At 43.7% G+C, this 22,844-nt stretch overlaps 1 protein-coding gene across 3 annotated transcripts in view; it reads left to right on the plus strand.

The window, feature by feature from the left end:
* Positions 1 to 22,844, plus strand: part of veph1 (ventricular zone expressed PH domain-containing 1) — a 47,466-nt gene that overhangs the window by 24,190 nt on the left and 432 nt on the right. For 2 of the 3 annotated variants that reach the window (XM_019864884.1, XM_019864885.1), the window contains 9 exons: positions 4,016 to 4,179; positions 4,519 to 4,728; positions 6,959 to 7,224; positions 8,550 to 8,750; positions 9,215 to 9,597; positions 10,855 to 10,994; positions 11,125 to 11,259; positions 14,416 to 14,533; positions 19,987 to 20,123. In XM_019864884.1, coding sequence (XP_019720443.1) covers positions 4,016 to 4,179; positions 4,519 to 4,728; positions 6,959 to 7,224; positions 8,550 to 8,750; positions 9,215 to 9,597; positions 10,855 to 10,994; positions 11,125 to 11,259; positions 14,416 to 14,533; positions 19,987 to 20,123 — 1,754 coding nt within the window. Of the gene's footprint in view, positions 1 to 4,015; positions 4,180 to 4,518; positions 4,729 to 6,958; positions 7,225 to 8,549; positions 8,751 to 9,214; positions 9,598 to 10,854; positions 10,995 to 11,124; positions 11,260 to 14,415; positions 14,534 to 19,986; positions 20,124 to 22,844 lie in introns of those variants that run through there. The other variant, XM_019864886.1, reaches the window with a different exon arrangement.

The following is a 22,844-nucleotide window of genomic DNA, read 5'->3' on the forward strand; positions in this document are numbered from 1 at the left end:
TGAAATAGTGAGGTCAGTAGAGAAGAGAAACTGTAAATTCGACTTGATTTCTGGCCAAAATTGCAAGTAATAACTCAATAAATTCTGCAGAGATCTTGAAATTACAATTCCATAAAAATCATTTGGAGAAGTCACGCAAGACTTCAGAGCACTTTATTGGCCCGAGTAGCTTTTTTTGTTCGTTTGTTTCAACCCATGTTCAACCATTTAGAATATTAGATTGTTGAATGCAGTCTATGCCATGGTGGCACTTTACCTGGGATAGATGGATTCATCCAGCCATCCGTTTTCTTGACCGCAGATCTGCAAATGATGGGATCTTAAGGCTCGGTTCCCGAAGAAGAGCCGTCTCATTGGACTGGCACGTGGCTCCACAATTGTTTTGGTGTTTTCATTTCATTTAATTGATTCCAAATTTATGTGTAAAACAAAGACAAGTACATTGAATGTGCATTATTGTATCACAACAGGTTGTGTGCTCACTGCGCACTGCATTGCGTGACTGAAGTGTTTTGGAGTGTGAGCGAGGATGGCTGTTTGTCTCTTTGTGCCCTGCGATTGGCTGGTAACCGGTTCAGGGTGTCCCCCGCCTACTGCCAAAAGACAGCTGGGATAGGCTCCAGCACCCCCCCCCGCGACCCTTGTTAGGATAAAGCGGATCGGAAAATGGATGGATGCATGTTTTGGGGGGATTTTATAAGCGTTCAACAGGTTTTTGCATGGCGTGGGCTGGGTCAAAAACTCCACTAAAAACGCTCTTTGTGTCGTTGAAATGTGAGCAGTGCCCCAGTCTGAGAGCGAATACGGCAAAGCAGTGAGTAATGCGTCGTTGGAGGTAGCCTGTGTGTCGTAATCAGATATTACTGCCGATGCAGCAACTCACTCACAGGGAAATGGGGGGACAGGTAATGGGAGAGGAGAGAGAGAGAGAGAGAGAGAAAGAAAGATTGATTTTTGCCCCATGCAGAGTTTGTGTGTGCCTGTGTGAAAGACAGAGCGTTTTCGAAATAGATTTTTAAATGGCTTCAGAATTTTCTGCACCCCTTGTACGCCTCAGCTAATGCTTTTATGCTGTTGGTTGTGTGTGGACAGTGTAGATATACACATGTTTCCTTTTGTGGGACTTTGTGCTTTTGTCTTTCTGGTGTAGCGAATGGACTTAATGACTTCTTCATGGGATTTGGCTTTTCTGCGCAGCCTTTTTGTGTGTTTTTATTCGCGGTGTGTCTTTGCATACTTGTTGTTTGTCTCTGCGTGCCCTGCGATTGGCTGGCAACCGGTTCAGGGGGTCCCCCGCCTACTGCCCGAAGACAGCTGGGAGAGGCTCCTCCAGCACACCCGTGATAAGTGGATTAGAAAATGGATGGATGGCTGGATAATATAATACAATTCAGAAACATTTAAACAATTGACAAGATTGGGTATGTTTAAAGTGTTTGCGCTAACGACCTACTGTACTGTTTTACCCACGCTTCTCTTTGGCCCGATTTTAGATTTACCATCAATTGTTTGGCTGCTCACTGAGGCACGCTCTTAAGCAGCAATAGAAACAAGTCACAGCACGTCACCCTTCCTATGGATGTGTAAATTACATGTTGGAAACGTAAAGCTTGGGGGGGTTTCCTTTACTTCCTGACAATAGTTGACTCATGCCGAAATGATGGATAGTGGCACGAAAAAAATTGTTTCCATGTTCAGTCACTGCTGACTCAGCAGTATGAAATGCTGACCCTGTCTGACCCAGTGTGCTGCATCACAGGTTGTACCCAAAACTTCATTCAATAAAAGCTTCCTACTTAAAAAAAAAAAAAAAAAAACTTCCTACATTAAAAAAAACAACAACAACAACAACGGAAGTGAACGGTTTGTACGTGTTTATGTTGTAATATAAACAGGATGTTACTTAAAGGGCATCTCTCTACTTTGTCTCTTGTATCTCTTGTAACAATACAGTCCAGTATCCCAGCAAAGTGAGTACACACTCACATCATTGTAAATACTTTTTATATCCCTTCATGAGACAACGCAAAAGAAATGGCACTTTGCTACAATGTAGTCAGTATAACTAACGCATGCATACCGGTGTAAATTTCTTCCTGAAAATAACTCCTGACACAGGCATTAGCCTCTAAAGTGCTGAGTACATCTTGAGCTGATTATGGACATGGATCAGTGGAACCATGTCCTGTGGTCGAATGAGCCAAAGAAAGAAACGCATTTGATTCAAATGGTGCCCAGTGTGTTTGGCGGCAACCAGAGGAGAGGTAGAAACATGAAGAAATGCGTCTTGCCTCGAGTCAAGTATGGTAGTAGAAGTGTCATGGTCTGGGTATGCGGGCACTAAGGCTACAGTTTATTGAGGGAACTATAATTGCCAACATTTATGTTGACATACTGAAGCAAAACACGCAGGCCGCCATTCCGACAATATAACCACCCCAATATATGTCACCTTTGTCTGAGTTTGGCTGGCGACCAGCCCAGAGTGTATCCCAGCTCTCACCCAAAGTCAGCCGGGATAGGCTCCAGCTCACCTTGGGCCCTAAGGAACCCTAATGATGACAAGCTGTATAGAAGCGCTGCTGATCTCTCTGGATTAGTATTTATTGTTATAATTAGGAAACAAAATTGGAAGTGGCCATTAAAATTACATCTATGCTAATCTCTCTCTCTCTCTCTCTCTCTCTCTCTCTCTCTCTCTCTCTCTCTCTCTCTCTGGGCGTGCTGGAGCCTATCCCAGCCATAGATATGTATATATTTTTGACACCCTTTTTTTTTTATGTTTCAATTTGTTGTCAGGGCTGCAGACAAACATTTCAAAGTAGATTATTGTGGTCATCAGACAGTTTTTTTTTTGTTTTGTTTTTACATGTTTAGAAATAATTATTCTTTGGGGTTAGCCATGATTGTTGTTTCGCATGCAACAGAGGAGATTTATTTATTGATTGATTTATTTTACAGCTTCACTGCACCCTAGTGCCATCTACAGCAACCGAACCGACCAGCAGCAGCCAGAGCACGCGCCGTGATCTCTTGACATTTTTCCATCACAGGGGAGTTACTCTTACTGCGTGAACAGGGATTTAAAGACAACACATCTGGAATAATAAAGTGTATGCAGAGCTTAAAAGGGGGAATGCTGGAAGTTTAGGCACTGTCTATATTATTATCCCACGTGCTCTCCATGTGTTTAGATCTGCGCATGACAGAGGGTCGACTCGTATAACTCCTGAAATCCCCCACAGTGTATTTCTGCGCAAACCCTTAAAAATTCCTCAGAAGAATCCCGGAAATGCTTCAGCTTCAGCCTAATGGCTATGAAAAACTTTGCCTCTGTACACGCCCTGTGCAATATATGTCTAGTTTTATGAGCAGCGGGGTCTTAAGCATATTGCAGGGGGAAATGGACATCGTGAGTATGACTGATGCATCCTTTTATAGCTATGGTTCACCTTCCCACAGTTTTTTCACATTCGATGAAAGCGGGAGTCCATTAAAATGAGTTATAACTATGCATCATCTTTTTGTAAAATCTGAAGCAACATGGACTATATTCTCAGAATCAAATATCAAAAAGATCCTCTAGGTTACCTCATGCTACTCTTTTTGTATGTGGTCCCTACCAACTTTCAGGGATTGTCATGCTTCTGTTTAGGTCGAATAATTCAGTGGAATGTTGGGTGAAAATGTACATCGGGTCCGTGTTCCTCATTCGCAATCATCAAGCAATCTTCTTCCTTTGAGCAGTCTATAAGGACTTGAGATAACTAGAGTGTCATTTCAGAAGGTGCAATAATTCGCCAAGACCAGCCTGTTGAAAAAAGTGTGTCTTGTTAAGCATCGCATTTGATGCACATGGATGAACGTTGCTGTGTCATGAGATGATTTTAAGTTTTCCATTTATTGTCTGATTTCATTCAGAACAGTTCAACGTGAATCAAAATCAAATAAAAAGGTGACCTGTGTATTATTCTTTGCATACATAAAATGATGTGGCGTCACTGTCTGTCCACAGGCAACCACATGCTCCTCCGCGTGCTCCCCTCAGTCTACCCCAGACAACCTGATGTCATACACCGTCACCTTGGCAAGCTCACTGCTGTACTGTCACAGTTGGATTCCGCAGAACAACAACACCTGATCAGACTGCTTCAAATGGTGGCTGAGCAGCATCCGCTGGTGAGATTCAATGTGCGGATGAAAACATTAAAAAGAAATGCCGGGGAGTCGGTACCGTTTGAACGTAAATGCCATTGAAGCAGCCGGATTGTTCTGCTATCGTCTGATCCAATTCTGTCTAGCAGAGAATAATAAGGAGGAACAGTTCATTGCCAGAGTGTTTCCAGACGGTCCTACAGTCGTGTCTTTGTTTATCGTCAGTCACCTCACTGTTCGCTCGCTCTGCTTTTCAACTCTTAAAGAGACATTCTCGCTCCTGCCGCATGTCACCGAAGCCTCCTTATGTTGCTGGAGTCAATGTAAAAGTTTAATAAATACAAATACAACTCTATTTTTCAGATGCTGAGCCCTCAGGTGCCTGCCCTGGTCAGTTACCTAGGCAACCAGTCTCTAATTGAGGCCATTTTAGGCACTCTGGTGGATGTGTCTCTCGCCAGCCCCTCCTCACTGGTCAGCTGTCTGCCAAAGCTCAGGACTACGGGACAACAATGGCCTGCTCTCTTGGGTCACGTGGCCAAAATCCATGGTGCTGTGGGCATCATCAGCGAGGTACACGTACACACGCACGCACACACAATGGACAACTGATTCATGAGGAATGGGAGTACCAACTAGTGAGCTGAATTGTTGGCCTGGCTGCATTCTTTCATACTGAGTTGCAATGATTCCATTTCACCAACTTCAGTTTAATAACGTGACTAAACAAAAGCACTCAACAAAGAATCCAATGAAGTATCCATGGGTCCATTTTCTATACTGCTTAGGGAGCTGGAACCTTTCCCAGCTGACTTTGGGTGAAAGGCTGGACTGATCGCCAATCGTGGCAGACAAGCATCCACTCTCTCACATTCATACAGTCACTGAGTCGAGACTGATCCCGCGCTGGCTGCATTGAAGTCAGGCAAAAGTAGCACTTCACTATCAATCACTTATTTGCTTTTAGTCTGTTGTGTGCTAATCTCACTCAGGCATATGGAATTGACTCTTTCCATGTAAATACACAGAATAAAAGAAGCAAAGGTGGGTTTTTTTTTTGTTGCTGTTTTTTTTTGTTTTTTTTTATGAGCTAAGGCCACAAAAAGATTTTGGAAAGCACAAACAATTATACCTTTTACAGTATTTGAAGCTTTTACTAGCACAATGCAACATGCATCACAATTTCTAAAGCCAAGTAATCCAACCACACACACACACACATACACACACACACACACACACACACACACGCACACGCACACACACAGGTGGTGCCCCGTAGTGTTAAAAAGATCTGCTTATTTCTCATGCAACAAGATGTAAGTTGTGTGTATGCGTGCGTGTGTATGTGTGTGTGTGTGTTTGTGTATTTGTTCATCTTTAGTAACACAGATAGTTACAGGTCATTTGGCTCCTAATGTCCTGTATTTCTTCACACTGGAGCTATTTGGAAAATAAGGCCTGATTTTCTGGGAAATGACTCTGCATAGACCTCCTAGTGATGGCAATGCCTCCTGTAAGTTTGTGTTGCCCCCCCCGCCCCAACCCCTCACACACACATCACCCCCTTTACTGGTTGCACAACTTTCTCTGGCTTCCTTTCGCTTCGGAAGCGCTTCATCCGTATTGAACGACCATCTCTGTTGTTTGTTTGGTCCGAACACGTCAACTTAATTCGTCTTCACAGTAAGACCTTAAAAATAGAAAACATGGCATTGTACAAAAGAAGAAATTCAAGTGTCTTAAGTCTTAGGGCTCGGTTTTCGTCTAACGGCAACTGTGAAAAATCTTGTGCGTCCTCTCAGTAGGGCTTCAATTAGCCGGATTAGCATTTGTTGAGAAAATGCTGTCAATTGACTAGAGAGTCCAGCATCATCATGCCCGAAATGTTACGTAAGATCTGCTTTGGATGTAAGCTTGTAAGCGCCGTAGCTTTTTAGAACGTAAAATAACAAGTCAATAAAGCCAGCACTGTGATGCAATAATAATTGTTTAATTCTATCTTTATAGCTTCAATCTTCACCCCAACGAGCTTCTGTTTTATTGTCGCGCTGTGCCTTAGAGCCTCCTAACTACCTTAGTTTGTTGGGTGGAAGCCCACTACTCCTACTCTTTCACATTCGCACATGAGGTTATTATCAAAAGTTTGAAACGTGCCCAAATTATGCAGCAACATCATTCGTCCCATCAATCACTCATGTTTGTCTCTCGGGGAAACTAAAGGATGCAGCCCAGCCAAAGCAGCGATCTTAGAAACCTCCGTTTTTTTTCTTATTTCATCCACTTTTTATCAACTAATGGGGGGGGGGGGTGTTTGTATTTAAAATTGCAAGAGTGCTGACACTGAATCCTACCGTTTTTTTCTCCACTCACAAAATGTTATTAGATCCAGCACAGGGGGGTAATCATGCAGCATGACTGCCAGCACATATGAGTTTTTCCTACTGGCAGAATAGAACACACAGCATCCAAAGATGTAATTCTAGCTCGTAGTTACGATTGTGTGCCCAAAGTGACTAGCCTGGTTGATCTGTTGTTGGATAATACGTATATAACTGTGTATTTTTTTTAAAACCAGAAGTGTTCACGAGACCAGTGGGAAACTTGAGAATATAGAGGCTTTTCTGTGGGTCAAATATTTGCATTTAAAATGAATCGAAGCAAAGTCACTCGTGTCTTCATGTAGACTTTGTAGTTGCAGAGAAAAAGTTGACCCGCAGCTCAAAGGTTTTATGACTGGATTTTAACGTATTAAAAAAAAAAACACACTCTATAACTGTAACGTGTTCTTTATTATTCTCAGGCACATGCACACAATTCTTTGGTTTACCTGGTGTCTCTTCTGGGCAACATGGAACACACTTTTCACCACACACTGCTACTGGAGATCCGAGCTCTGACAGACCGTTACCCGTCTTTGCTCGGAGCCTATGGGAAAGACCTCTACAGACTGAGCAACTCCTTCACAGCCATAGCCAGACTGCTGGGGAGGCGACTGGAGGAGACTGCCACCGCATGCCGCAAGTCGGAGGAAGAGGCGCGCTCATCCTTTGTTCTTCGGAAACAAAGGTATGTTCTTCAGTTGGCGTGCGTTCAGATTTTCTTTCTCCTGTTCAATAGTACCGATTGCAAATCCTGACACCTGTGCTCACTTTGGCATGAAACAAAATGATAGCCAAAGTAGAAGTGAGCTCTCGCTTGTGCAGCTGCTGAACACCAATAGAGGAGCAATTATCAGTGCTGAGTTTTCGTGTCACGTGTCGCTAATCATTCATCACAATGAAAAATCACAAGTAGAAAAGTTACATTGCAGTTAGCTTAGCCTAACATCGTCTTCTATTTATTTTCCTCCTACAGTACTACTCTTTCTTCTTATTTGTGGTTTCCCACGTTCTGGGATGCTCTCTGGCAACACTGTATCGAGGGAAAAACTGCGATATTTTGAAGACAATCACGTCTGAAAGTTCAACCTCCCCCTCCCCACTGACACACAAAATGTCACGTAATAAAAGCATGCATGAATGACAGCATGTGTTTGTGTGCCACTTTGCATGTGGAAGGATGAAAAGCATTTTGTGCAAGATTGAGGGCTTTTCTTGGGGTTTTCTCCTCTCATGACAGTCAAACGAGGTGGTAAGAATAACCCGTCAGAGAGACAAAGGAAAACTGTTATTGTTTTTACCTCTGGCAAGCGTGAAAGCAGGATGTGTTGTTTTGGTTTCCCTGACTGCAAAATCGACGTAACTGATTCCCATCTAACTTTGTCGAGGGTTGGCCCCCCGTGCTGAAAAACCACGAAATACATCTATAAACAGTATTTAGAATATATCTACACTGATTATATTTTTGGGGAAAATCTGTCTTAATTGACTTGTCTTTCCAGAATGCAAATGGTAGCCTCATGTCCATGTCATCATACTTGATGAACCAGAAAGTAGCCTGCTTCCTAGCATAAAGACAAACAAACACAAACATAAAGACAAACAAACACAAATAACCTCACCTAAATTGGATTTCATACCAGTCATATTAACAGTTCAACTTTGAATGAAGTCTGCTGTCTACTGAGTGCCATAGCAATTATTATTAACTACTTTGGCAGGAGAAACCGAGACATGAACAAAGAACAAGATCGAGGCAATACTTGGCAGTTCATAAAAAGAACCATGAAAAAGCTGGGGCAGAATGGGGCTGATGAAAAAGGGGGAGTACAAGGTGACAGAAAGAGAACTAGACCCAGCCAGTGTGAGAATTTTAGAAATACTCAAATGTAAGCCAGAATGTGACGGAAGGCAACTACACACATTAATATCAGTTTCATCGCATGGCCTCAATACATTTACCCTTTTGTGTGTGTGTGGATGTGTGTGTGTGTGTGTGCGTGTGTTTCCCAGCGAGAACGGGCATTGCTCGCCATCTCCCAACGCATCGCTTCAATGCGAAGGAGGAGGAGTAGGCGGAGGTGGGTCTGAGCCGAGGAAGCCGGTGAAGGCGGGGGGTGAGTCGGAGGCGCAGGAGGACTCTCCTGCCCCCCAGCGGCGATACAGCCTGAATCAAGCGGTGAGAGATGAGCAACGAGAGATGAGATTCAACAGGTGGGAGAGAATGTGATCGTCAGCGCAGATTGACTGAAAGCCTTTTCATTTTGTTTTTTGAGGACCGCACAATGTAATACGGTTCCAGCGTCGGACTCACAGACATAAGGATCCGTGATTAAGCCTTCCTTTGTGGAGTTTGAAGGATGGAAGTTGAGGAGTTGGTGTCCTACAGCCCACTTCACTTTGCAGATGATTTATTTGGAACACCATGTGTTTGATTCGCACATGTTGTCTGCACACTGCCATGTCAAGATTGAAGTTGGCTGTGATCACTCCCACATTAGCACAGACTACCTACTTTCAGATCTGCCGGCGGCACCTTTCTGCGACATTATCAACACTGTGTCTTACCCACTTTGTGTTTTATTTATTTGCACCAAGGATCAAGTGGAACATTATTTATGGATGTTTTTAGATTGAAATTGCATTCTTGTGATGGCACTGTGGTCTCTCACACACAGGTCCAAGAGCCTGGCTCTCCATGTTGTACGCTTGCGATCCATCAATTCGGATGGCGGCGACGATGGAGAAGGAGTGGAGCTAAGTCCAGACAACTTGACATTCACCAGCACGTTGGCCTGCCAGCCTTCAGCGGCACAACGGGAAGCGACACCTTCTGCCAAGACACTGACGGACAATGCACCCACATCCACTGCAGCCCCTGCGCCAGACAATGGGATCAAAGAGGCAGACAGAGCTTGGAGCGGGCAGAAGAACAAGGAGGAGGTGGCGGAGGTAGCGGACAGACTCTTCATCCACTTAAGAGACAATCTTGAGATGATCCGAGAGTTTTGTAAGGGCATGGTCCAACAGATCCCCATACCAGAGCAATGCGTAATAGAAGGTAAGATGACCGGTGATGTTCATATTTAATATTAATACATACATGCATCCCTTTAGAGTTAATTCAGTGAATTTCACCCATTTTCCTTTATCCAATCTTACTACTACTACTACTAATAATAATAATAATAATAATATTGAAGTTTTCGATTTTTTTTTTTTAATTTTTTTTTTTTTACAATTGTAGTATTTAATTTTAAAATTAACAGTAATTAATTTTGTACACAAAAGAAAACACGGAGCAGCAGACAGATAGCCCAACCAAATCTGTTCTTAATCACATAAAAAAAATAGAAATTAAAAAAAAAGTCCTGGAAATATTAGCATGTCACCACAGCGTGAATAAAAACGTTATATTTTATCTTATTCTCTATTTTTTTTACCCTGTTAACCCATTGCATTCGTCCCCAAAAAAATATTACGTCGACCCTACCCGCATAAAAAAAAAATGCAGCAGTATTTAGGACTCAGCATTCCATCATTGAATTTTAAGCTTCAACCAGACGTAGATTTATTACTCCAAGTTATTTCATAATAATGTTAATACCATCCAGAGGGCATCAATGTGTGATTTCATCTCTTCTGAGATGTAATTTAATTTGAACATGTGTGCTTTTAACAAGGGGTCTGAGCCACCAGAGCTCAGCAAATATTAAATCACTCGCCCTCAATCTGAGCAGTGAGCCTGCAGAGGGCATGCCGAGGTACTGTTTGAATGCCGGATGAATGGCTCGCCTTTTATGACAAGCTCCCATGTGAGAACTGCGGGGGGAATTTTTTTTTTTTTTTTTGCAGCATATATTTCATTCTCATGGAACTTAAACTACTAAAATTGTGTGTTAAGGACAATGGGGTGTCATATTAATGTGGAATGTGCTTTTAAACTCCTGGCAGGTCACTTTGTTTAGAAGCAAAAGAGGTCTAAAGGTCATGTGAGAAGAAATTCAGAAATGAAAAACTCACTTTTGATGTCTTTAACCTTTCACATGCAACATCTGTTATATAAAGTTTTGTGCTTTTATTTTGGTACAAAGGGGTTTAGTGCAGTTTTCAACAGTATTAGCTCCACGGCCTTGTTGTGCATTCTATCATTGCTGTGTGACCAGAATGACCGAAAATGTCTAGAATCGTGATTAATATTTTTTTCACGATCGAGAAGCCCTGATGGATACCTGTCATGTTGAATGCGTCTACTCATTTATCTATCCTCTTCTCACTTAAGACACAACTAATGGCGTTGCATATTATTTTATGACAGAATCAAACAGAGGCTGTGTGGCCAAGCTGTCGTTCTCCTGTCCCCTGAAGGGTCATTACTGCCTGTACACAAAGTCCAGTTTTTGCCTGAGCAGCCGCCGGCCTCATCTTTGGATACACATCATGCTGCTCCATCTACAGGTGCACCGAAACGCCTCAATAAGAACACATTTGTCAAGCTACAAGTCTCCACCTGCATCTTTACACCTCGGTTCAGTAACAAATTCTGCCCAACATCTACGTCATTCCTTGTAATGTTTGTCTCTTGTAGAGTAAGTCCAAAGTTCCGCTAAGTTCTGGAGATGAATGCGTTCAGAGGCTGGCTTCTCTTTGGGGCAAGACTCAACTCAAAGGAGCTCACAGCTTCCACATGGCAATGACGCAACACGCCACCCCGCACAGAAAGGTATTTGAGGAGGATTTATGGCTGAGTCTGGCTGCAGCACACGCCACAAAGAAAGACCTTCTTGCACGTGTTGAAAAAAGTGGTCAGTTTTATGCTAATTATTCCTTTCGGTTGTGATAAATCGTGCTGAATTCTGGTGGCAATGAGGTCAGCTGCTAAATCTCCATTTATCATTTGACACTTTTCAAACACGTTTTTTTTTTTGTTTTGTTTTGTTTTGTTTTTTTTTTCAAGTGTGGACACAAGTTTCAAATGTGTCGGCGCCATGCTGTGTCCTCCTGAAGTGTCAAGTTAAGCGGTTGCTCAGAAAAATATTACGGCAGTTATTTTCTTCTCGGCTGCCGCGGTTACCATATGGAGCCCAAACGCACACTTGGATATGACCACCCAAATTCAATTCTTCATATATACTCACACACACACACACACACACACACACACACACACACACACACACACACACACACACACACACGAGTGTGCACTAACAGTAGCGTTTTGTCTGTTGGTGAGTTTGTTTTTTTTTTCACATGATTGCACAAGAACTACACAGCTAATTCATGCAAAATTGTGGAAGGTTGGGAAATTTGCCCAAGGATGAACCCATTTTATTTTTTGGTGAAAATCCAGATAAAATGAGCGCAGAGATATTTATTGCTTCTTTACTACGCCCCAGGGATGGATGCCACAAAAACTGCTTGGTTGATATTTTCATCATACTGGCTGACACAACACGTGCTGAATAGGAAAGCAAAGCATAAATAAGTGGAAGAGGAGAGGATTTATTTTCAGACGTCTTTGCCGAATTGGATGACTGCGCTGAAATGACCTAAATGTTGTGGCCAACCGTGAGAAGGTAGTGTGGGCATCATTTGTGAGGTGGCTCTGTTTTTTTAGGCTTCTTGAGTGGGCCGTGCCTGCGCAAAACATGGTGGACTTAGGACAAAATTCTTCCCTCTTTTTTTTTTCCTGCTCGTTGTCATCACGTCCGGCATAATTTTGACTGATATTAATTTGAAGTGGTTTTTTTTTTGTTTGTTTGTTTTTTTGGTAGGCCTTAGTTTTGGAGTGTGCTACGGTGGTTTGGCTATACACGATTTGTGATGCTGAACTTTTACTTTTTGTACAGTTTCCTTCCAAATGTTCATGATACAGCACATTGTTTTTGCTCATGTACTCAAGGAAAGTACTGTGTGTCCATGAAAGCCCGTGGGAACATGCATGTTTGTTGTGTGAAGTGTTCCTATCTATGTGTGGGGTGTGAAAAATAAATCTTCAGCTGTTTTTTCAAAATGTAAAACATATCAAGAGAGAGAGGGGAGGGAGGAAAAGTGAGCATCGGCATCCCGTGCGACAGGAATAGTATCATCGACAGCGAGATTTAAAGCAGAGACTTTTGGGGACTTTTCGGGCCTCTGAAATTGAAGTTCTGCCTTTTATGAGTCAGCTCAGCAGTTTTACGACAAAATTGAAAACTTCTGCGGGAGAGAAGACAGATTAGTTAAATGTGAAAAGGGGACAAATGGCAATTAGAAATGGAGTAACGGTAGGTGCGAGTGGGTGTTATTTTTCCCCAAGCAGTCTCTTGAGTCATTTCAAAAGGAGAGTCGAGGAAGAGGAAAGAAAGCATGACGGCAGGGAAGTTGAGCTGAGTGGAGGTCTGGGACAATTAACGATTATTATTTCACCTTTCCACCCCCTCTGTGTCCCGAGTGGAGATTGTTGTTGATATAGCTGCTCTGTTGATCAAGTTGGGTCGAGGAGGTGCGAGGAAGGCTGAAGACGGGGGGACAGGATGGAAGATGAGGAAGAGTGGAGCGGCACTTGAGATAACAATGTTTTGTCAGAAAGAGAGCGGTTTGCACGTCTGACTTGTAGCCGAAGGTCCTGGATTCGGGTCATGGATCTCATCTTACACATGAAGTTTGCATGCGTGTGTTTTCTTCAGGAACTCCGGTTTCCACCCACATTCCAAAGGCATGCATTTCAGGTTAATTGAAGACTCGAAATCTCCCCCCGGGTGAATGTGAGTGTTCATAAATGTGTTTCCGTGTCTTGCATTTGATTGGCGTGTCCATCACGTATCCCGCCTCTCGCCCGTGATCCTAATGAGAAAGAGCGCTAAAATAACAGTTGGATAAATTCGTAGGAGGGTGTTTCATGAATAAGTGGGATCGCAATATTAGAAGGACTTTAGATTTTATATCTCAAGTAGTGTCTTGGTCCACATGTGCCGTCTTTATTGCACACCGAAGGATTTTCATCCAATCATCACCCTGATCAAAAACTAGTAAAACAGGGAGGACGTGCAGCAAAAAGCAGGGGTGGTCTTGAGATGCCGAATGGGGTGAATTGAGGATATCCAGCAGCCAAACAATCTTCTGAGCCACATCCTGTTGTCTCACTGCAAATAAGTTCCTCTCGTCTAAAATCGTCGTTCAAGCGTGCCTAGGGGGACCTTCATCTGGTGCATCAAGGCCATCCAGCTGTGTGTCAGCCTGGCACACACACACACACTCACACACACGCACTGACATCAATGCACCGTCGAAGCAAAAACACATGTGGTTGATTAGTGACTATTTATTTCTCATTATGCTGTGCAAGGTAATTTATCGGTTCCCATGTTTGCTTTCTAGGACTTTTATTGTCTTTGGACTTGTCCCTGTTACTTTCTAGCTGAGATTTTTAGCTATTGAACCTTAAACACATTCTAAAGGTGTAAATGTGGGATGTTGAGAAACGGGCATCTCCGAAAGATAGACTCGTGTTTTGTGAGCTGCCATTTTGTTAATGTTATGTTCTCATCTTATTTCTTTCTGAGTTTTGCTTTCTTCTGGTACGAGTTCCGCTCTTCTGTACTGTACATTGCTTCAGCACACAGGCACACATGGTATATGGCCTATAAATAGATGTACAGTAATAAATAACCAGTTATGTCCATTAGTTACACTGAACTAAGTTGATTTGAATTATGATAATCACTGTTGTCCCTCTGTCACTGCTGTTTACATTATGCGTCGGTCTGATTTGGACATGGCTTCATCCAACTACGCAGGCATGACCAGTTGATCCACGCTGTTGGATGTTGGAAATAAAATAGAGGTTGTGTCAGTCCAATTGTCATTTTCTGTTTGTGCTTCCGCGCTTCTTCAGGACCTGGACAGTCTCCAGATGCAGCTGGAGGAGGTTCGCTTCTTTGACCTGTTTGGCTACAGTGAAGAAGAGGGAGGCTGGTTATGCTTCATGTGCAACAACCCCGAGAAGGCCACAGGTACACACACACAAAGGATAATTTCTTGCAAGAGATATCTATTCGCCATCTCAATTGTAGTCAGTTTCTTTGGACTGCAACTTTGAAAACATTCCAATGAACCATGTGGTAGTGACCCCTGAGTCCCTTGAAACATAATAATGTATTCCCAGAATATTCCAGGTGACGAAAATACTTGCCGTGTTCTTTGTGAAGGATCTATATACTCAGTCAGTCAGCTCTGATTAGTTGACTTTGGACCAGTGACCCGTTTTCGAAGAGCACTTAGCCCCGATGATGTCATGTTTCCATCCCTGAATCGCATTAAGATGACTGCTCGTGTGTGTGTGTGTGTGTGTGTGTGTGTGTGTGTGTGTGTGTGTGTGTGTGTGTGTGTGTGTGTGTGTGTGTGTGTGTGTGTGTGTGTGTGTGCGCGTGTGCGTGTGTGTGTGAGACAGACAAAGTTATACATTGGATTCTTCTAACGTAACGCGTATGGCAAAGAGCTTTTTTCAGAACACAGGTCATGGTTGAATTTGTTACATGCTCAACCATTGCAGTTGTGGATACAAGCCAGTGGGCACAACAAAAAAATTGAACCCGAAGAGGGTCAACTGATGAATCATGACAAAGATCCATTAATACCTTAATCTATCTCTCATGTATTGATATATTTGCAAGACTGGGGCTTAGAGAAGCTGCCGCTTGGCAGTTTTCTTGCCAGTGCGTGTGCGTGCACAAATAGCTACAGGTCCACATGTGTCCTCGACCGACTCTGTTTCACCAAAAGGCTTTTGTGTGAAAAGTGAGAGCAGATGGTACACATGCAAGTCATGTCAAAGGCATAATTGTTTTTAATATACACATTGTATTCATGTCAAACATGTTGAAAGTTTGTCTTTTTCACTCTGGAAGTACTCCATGTGATCTTGGTGGGGGGTGGGGGGTTGCGTGCAAGCAGGCGGGAGATGATTTAGTTTCACCAATTTCTATTTTCAGTGGAAGCCGAAGTCTTGTAAGCACTTTGAACAGCAGTTGTTTTACAGAGTCAGCATAGTATTGTTGCCCCGCCACGACATGTGTCCCGAACCATCAGGCTGACCGTTTACCTATCAGTCAAACCTGAGACGGATCCCAATGCTTCATTGTCCTCCAAACATCCTCTTATCGCTTTATTCCACTACAAAATAGTTAACGATGATGATGATTTTTTTAAATCAGTGGTGTCAAACTCATTCTTGTCGCAGGCCACTTTGGAATAACGTCTTCTCTCGGAGGGCCGTTAAGACAGTGAAACCGAATAAATGTTTAACCATCACGTCGTATTAGTACTTGTACACAAAAAAAAAAATGATGGCTCACTAGTTTTGAAATCAGTCAAGTATTTGTACAATTTTGCTCGCGTGAATATAAACGATAACAAAATTATTGCAAAATGTCACCGATATTTATTTCGTATAATAATACGAGATTTTGGTACAGATTTAATCAAGGATAAAAGAAGTTGACACGGATGATTTGCTTTCGCGGGCCACATAAAATGATGCAACGGGCCAGATCTGGCCCCCGGGCCTTGACTTTGACACCTGTGCTTTAAATGGTCATCAATGCGTCCGCCGATCCAGATTCTATCGTGTTTGTCTCAATCAGGGTCACAGGTGAGCTGGAGCTATCCCGGCAGGCTTTGGACAAGAGTACACTCTGCAGTTTTTGGCCAGTCTATCGCAGAACTTTGATGCAATAAAAACAATATTTATCGACCATTGTAATTCCAGGGATTAGTGGAAATGTGTTGAGTGAAGCTGACAGGAAACAAGGCGAGCTTTGTTGTAACCAAAGTAAAAACACGCAGCAATAATTTCGCGGGGTTTAGAATTCACTTGCAGCAGCTCTTTTCATGCCAGGAGATATTGGACTCAATTCACAAGTTAAGAATAACACAAAACGTCTCCATCTTATAAATGTGTGAAACATCAACATTTGCATAAAAATAGCCCCACCATCAACTGTGTCACGTGTCAGTCATCCAAGTGAACAGTGACCAACTTTTGGTGTGACGGTGGCGTATTAATATAATTGATCGTGACAGGTCTTACATTAAATTTCCATGACTCAAAAAGAAACTCACATTTAAAAACATCTTTCTTTTTTTGGGGGGTGCGTAGAAATCCAGCTGGAAAAATATAAGCAGATGCTTAAATAATAAAATGTGCTTTCGTGTTTCTGCAAAAAAAAAAAAAAAAAGTTAAACAAATTACACCGAGACACACACAATGTACTGCTTTCCTGTATGTCTCAATAACATGTAAGTGAAACACACTTGTAGTGGAAGTTACCCTTTAAATGATCACGGAGTTTAAGTCTCCCGTGACGGCACACATGATGGAGATTATTTGAGGCATTTTGTTCCCAAAACAACTTCTCGTTTGTAGGTTCTATTTCACTTGTTGGAACAAATCGGTTTCATCTGTGATTCCCGTGCAATTCGAAAGCATTCGTTTGCGATGATACTACAAAAAGAAAATGTTTTCTTTGTTGGTCACAGTTGGTCAAATGTAGCAATAAAACACTCACACACACAGTGGCCGGTAAAGCGTCAATATTGCGAAATGAATGGCAAATCTGAAAAAAAAAAAAAACCACATTCCGTAAGAGTGTATTGTTCCGTTCAGAGCGGACCATACGGTTCAATATTTTCCCGTTGCATCCCTAGTTGTACAAGTACAAAGACTTCCACAGGTTATTTGTGGAACCCAACATTAGAGATGGTTGTATGACCGAATGAGCCGTTGGAATGCAAATCTGTCTTTGAGTTGTCAGGTCCGTTCAGCTTTCAGCGGACTTGGTTTTAATTAAAGCTTCGAAGGAAGTCATTTGGACTTTCGGCTTGTAACAATCGAGCAAGGCGATCCAAGTCCAAGTCCTTTTCACACAGCTCATAATGTGTTCAATTCACCGCACTGCTATTTTACCTGGGAATCAGGAACGTTGCTTCTGGCTTCTGGCTAATGTAGCTACTGTACTCAGTTTTTGGCTTCTGTGCAAGATCCTGACTCGGTTTCGTGGAAATATCAGTCATCAGCTTCAGCCATTCCTTCTCAAGACGTTTTAGGCAGTTAGGGAGAAATGAGGTGTCTCTGAATGTTATGGTCAGCGAGAGAGAGAGAGAGAGAGAGAGAGAGAGAGAGAGAGAGAGAGAGAGAGAGAGAGAGAGAGGTACATGGTATGACTATGTATTTTATTTACCGTATTTTCTGGTCTATAAGGCGCTTCGGCGTATAAGGCGCACCTTCAATGCATGGCCGATTTTAAAAAGGTGACCTTGACCTTGCCCTTGAAAACAGTTTTCATATATAGGGTGCACCACATTATAAGGCGCATAGAATAGAAGCTACAAGAGTGGCTGAGGTGTGTTATGCATGCACGAGATGGTGGTATGCTAGAGGGAATACAATACAATACAGCTGTATTTACATAGTGCATTCACAACCGCTGCAGCTGTCACAAAGCGCTTTACAGGACATCAAGATACTATGTCCAAGAAATCAGAATATTGATCCATATATAAGGCGCATCGGATTATAAAGCGCACTGTCGGCTTTTGAGAAAATCGAATGCTTTTAGGTGCGCGTTATAGTGCGGAAAATACGGTCAACATTTACCTTTCATAAATTTGACCACCAGGTTCATGTTTGTTAACACGGAAACAAATTTCAGGCAGGTGCCAAACTTGCTTCTTTGGCTTCCAGCCAGGAGGCGTGATTTTTGTTCCAAGTTGAGTGTGAATGCAATTGTTGCCATATGACTCGTGACCAGACCAGAATGTAATCGTTGCGGTACTTTGCTTACCGGTTGATGGGTGTGATTCTCACTTGTGGTGTGACGGGTCCTGGGTTCAAATCCTGTACAAGCCCGCGGCCTTTTGTGTAATAGTAGTTTCTAATGTGGCTGCTTTGTTCTTGAGCAGGCCACCTCCCCGAGTGCTGCATGAGTCATCCCATTGTGTGTGCAAATTGTTATTCACAACAACACTTCCTCTTAAAATGTGTTCAAAAGAAGTGTGAGTAAATGAAGACCAGTATTCTTCATAACTGCAATCGGAACCTGTTGTTCGGAGAATTTTTTTCAAAAATGACTGCCCTGTACTTTGTAGAAACAAGCAGATTTTGGGTAGTATCCCTTTGTAATTGTCCCATCGCACTCAGGGCAACACGGTGGCCACGTTGTCAGTTGCATGCTGCACGATGGGTTCACCGAAGGCTGAATTGTTGACAGGCATGAATGTGAGTATGAAGGATTGTCCGTCTGTACGTGTCCTGTATTTGAATGGCAACCAGTCCAGGTTGTGTGCGGTGGTGCCGTCTAGAAAGTGTTACTGTAAAACAAAGTATTCTTCCTTGAACTTTCTTTGATTAAAAAGTGACAATGCTGCTCTGTGTGCACGCGATATGAGTCTGCTGAATTCATGCAGCAAAAGATGAAACTTGGGCAGTGCGTCGCAGGAGTGCTTAACATCTCTGCTTCAGAACTCTGGGGTTGGCAGTTTGAATCCAGTGGCAGTTTGAATCCTCCAGCCTTGCCTTTTTGAGGTCCGCGTGTTCTTCCCAGGCTCGGGTGTGGATCTTCTTGGAGTGCGCTGGCTTCCTCCCACATCCTCAAAACACGCTCATTAGGTTAATTGGAGACAGTAAATCATTCATCAGTGTTAATGGTTGCTTGTCTCCATGCGATCTGCAACTGGCTGGTGTTCAGTCCAACTCCATTTTATTTATAGAGCACTTAGGTGAAAAAAAAAACCCAACCACAGCTGAACACAGTGCTGCACATAAATAAAAGTTGAATATGTGAAAAATAAAACAGTTAAGCTGAAGGGCAAAGTATCATGCTGAGTTGAAAGCCAGGGTAAAGGTGAGGCCAGGGTGTACCCTGCCTCTTGCACAAAGGTGCCACCCAAATAAATACAAGCTCGAAAGAAAATACATGGGTGGATTACCACTATGGGTGGTCCGGTGGACCAGTGGTTAGCACGTCGACCTCACAGTGCAGAGGTACCGGGTTCGATTCCAGCTCCGGCCTTCCTGTGTGGAGTTTGCATGTTCTCCGGGTGCCTGCGTGGGTTTTCTCCGGGTACTCCGGTTTCCTAACACATTCCAAAAACATGCATGGCAGGCTGATTGAACACTCTAAATTGTCCCTTGGTGTGGGTTTGAGCGCGGATGGCTGATTTGCTGGCAATCCGTTCAGGGTGTCCCCCGCCTACTGCCCGAAGACAGCTGGGATAGACTCCAGCACGCCCTGCGATCCTTGTGACGATAAAGCGGATCAGAAAATGGATGGATAGATTACCACCCAAGGAAAAATGCACAAAAGCCAAAGAAGAATCAACAAACAGAGATCCCGTGGTGATATTCCGCTATGACTGTGTGAAGCAAAGAGCTCATGTCTTCCTGCTCTTGTTTGATGTTTCTCTGCAGGTGTGAATCAGGAAGGTCAGCCTCTCATCGAAGGGAAGCTGAAGGAGAAACAGGTCCGCTGGAGGTTTATCAAGCGCTGGAAGACTCGCTACTTCACCTTGGCGGGAAACCAGCTGCTCTTCCGGAGAGGCAAATCGGTACGCTCATGATGAAAATGACGCACGTACACGCACACAGATTCAGTGTTCTGCATCCATGTCATTCACGGCTGGCCAACCCGTATGCAAGAGTGGAAATTTCCACCCGTGATCAGCTCGGTTGTCCCCGTGGGGGAAGCTGCTGAAGTCAACTGTAACACATCTTGGCCTTGGGACTCGGTCCGGAGGGAACTGCCGGGGCCAAGGTGCGATGATGCAACAATATGAGTCACTCTCACATGCAGAGGTACCGGGTTCGATTCCAGCTCCGGCCTTCCTGTGTGGAGTTTGCATGTTCTCCGGGTGCCTGCGTGGGTTTTCTCCGGGTACTCCGGTTTCCTAACACATTCCAAAAACATGCATGGCAGGCTGATTGAACACTCTAAATTGTCCCTTGGTGTGGGTTTGAGCGCGGATGGCTGATTTGCTGGCAATCCGTTCAGGGTGTCCCCCGCCTACTGCCCGAAGACAGCTGGGATAGACTCCAGCACGCCCTGCGATCCTTGTGACGATAAAGCGGATCAGAAAATGGATGGATAGATTACCACCCAAGGAAAAATGCACAAAAGCCAAAGAAGAATCAACAAACAGAGATCCCGTGGTGATATTCCGCTATGACTGTGTGAAGCAAAGAGCTCATGTCTTCCTGCTCTTGTTTGATGTTTCTCTGCAGGTGTGAATCAGGAAGGTCAGCCTCTCATCGAAGGGAAGCTGAAGGAGAAACAGGTCCGCTGGAGGTTTATCAAGCGCTGGAAGACTCGCTACTTCACCTTGGCGGGAAACCAGCTGCTCTTCCGGAGAGGCAAATCGGTACGCTCATGATGAAAATGACGCACGTACACGCACACAGATTCAGTGTTCTGCATCCATGTCATTCACGGCTGGCCAACCCGTATGCAAGAGTGGAAATTTCCACCCGTGATCAGCTCGGTTGTCCCCGTGGGGGAAGCTGCTGAAGTCAACTGTAACACATCTTGGCCTTGGGACTCGGTCCGGAGGGAACTGCCGGGGCCAAGGTGCGATGATGCAACAATATGAGTCACTCTCACATCCAGCGCAACTGCCAGCAGATATCTCCGGGACCCAGTAGCAAATAGCCAGGAAATGTTTATCAAAGGGAAAATGAACATACAAACAAGACATTTTGCCTTTAAATCTCATGTTTTGGCGGCCTATTGGTCCAGTGGTTAGCACGTCGACCTCACAGTGCAGAGGTGCAGGGTTCGATTCCGGCTCCGGCCTTCCTGTGTGGAGTTAGCATGTTCTCCCCGGGCCCGCGTGGGTTTTCTCCGGGTACTCTGGTTTCCTCCCACATTCCAAAAACATGCATGGCAGGTTAATGGAACACTCTAAAATGTCCCCAGGTGTGAGCAAGAATTGTTGTTGTGATCAAGAATGTGTGTACCCTGCAATTGGCTGGCAACCGGTTCAGGGTGTCCCCCGCCTACTGCTTGAAGACAGCTGGGATTGGCTCCAGCACCCTCCCCCGCGACCCTTGCGAGGATAAAGCGGATCAGAAAATGGATGGATGGATGGCTCTCATGTTTTCTTTCCGAGAGACCACTCCTGGATGGTCCGCTTGGAGGTTTTTGAATTTTATGCAACCTCCGATGTATTTTCTTCTCTTAACATCTCCCATTGTCAAATATGACACTATTCTTCTCCAAGTGGAGAAGTGAACCTCCTCCGTGTTGCTCACACTAGTCAGTGTTGAGTTAGTGTCCCACGGCAGGATTCTCTAAAAATATCCAAGAGTGAAGCTTTCTTGTTTCGATTCCAAAACGGCGACGCCATCTTTGTTTTTCAGCAGCCACAAATGGGAAAGGTTTTCCAGCTTTGTTCTCAGCTCTTGCCGGTGTGTTGAGAAACCACTTTCCACACGGGTGGTGGTGGGGGGGATGAGATTCCACAAAATGTTATTTTATGTTGCTCTTGACAACAGCGCTAGTCAACAAAGACAATGTCGAGTTATGTGGTTATGGCCACATAACTTTGGGTTTCCCAAGAAAAGACAGTGCGCATCTGCCGCCCCGACAATTACAGACGCATTGGCAAGCGTATTTGTAACATGTTGCAGCAAAAACCATGTTCATTGTGGATGTTATCCAGTTTGAGAATAGCTTGTCATAATAGCATCTATTTTTCGTGTTAGACCTAAAAATCCACTAATTTTGCTGTAGCATAGCTGGAGCTTAGCGAGTTTGAAAATGTGCGATTTTTTTCTGTCACGCTGCTAAATATCAATCCGTTTAGCCCGTATTATAGCCAAAGTTAGGTTACCGTATTTGGAAATATCTTCTTCTTTTTTTTTTTTCTTCTGAAGCTACCGAGCCTTGCCTTTGGGCCTCTGGGGGGCCCGTTGGGGCACGCTTTGAAAAGCACTGCCTTTGATTATCACGCTGTACCTAATGTTGTGGCCAATGAGTAATTGTTGACGATTCACTGCCGTGTCTGTTCCATGAAGTCAATAATGAATGGGTACATGAATGTACGTTTTGGAAAACACCGAGAAGACCTCCAGTGTGGTGACAACAGCGTTAGTCAACAAAGACAATGTCGAGTTATGTGGTTATCGCCACATAACTTTGGGTTTCCCAATTACAGACGCATTGGCAAGCGTATTTGTAACATTGCGCTGCACAACAACAAATTTCAACATTCAGTCGGTAAAATCATTCGGCGCGTGGTGAAACGTACGGGAAGCAGTACAGCGATGCGTCA

The sequence above is a fragment of the Hippocampus comes genome, unplaced genomic scaffold (genome assembly GCF_001891065.2).
Source record: "Hippocampus comes isolate QL1 unplaced genomic scaffold, H_comes_QL1_v1.1 scaffold276, whole genome shotgun sequence".
NCBI classification, from domain to species: domain Eukaryota; kingdom Metazoa; phylum Chordata; class Actinopteri; order Syngnathiformes; family Syngnathidae; genus Hippocampus; species Hippocampus comes.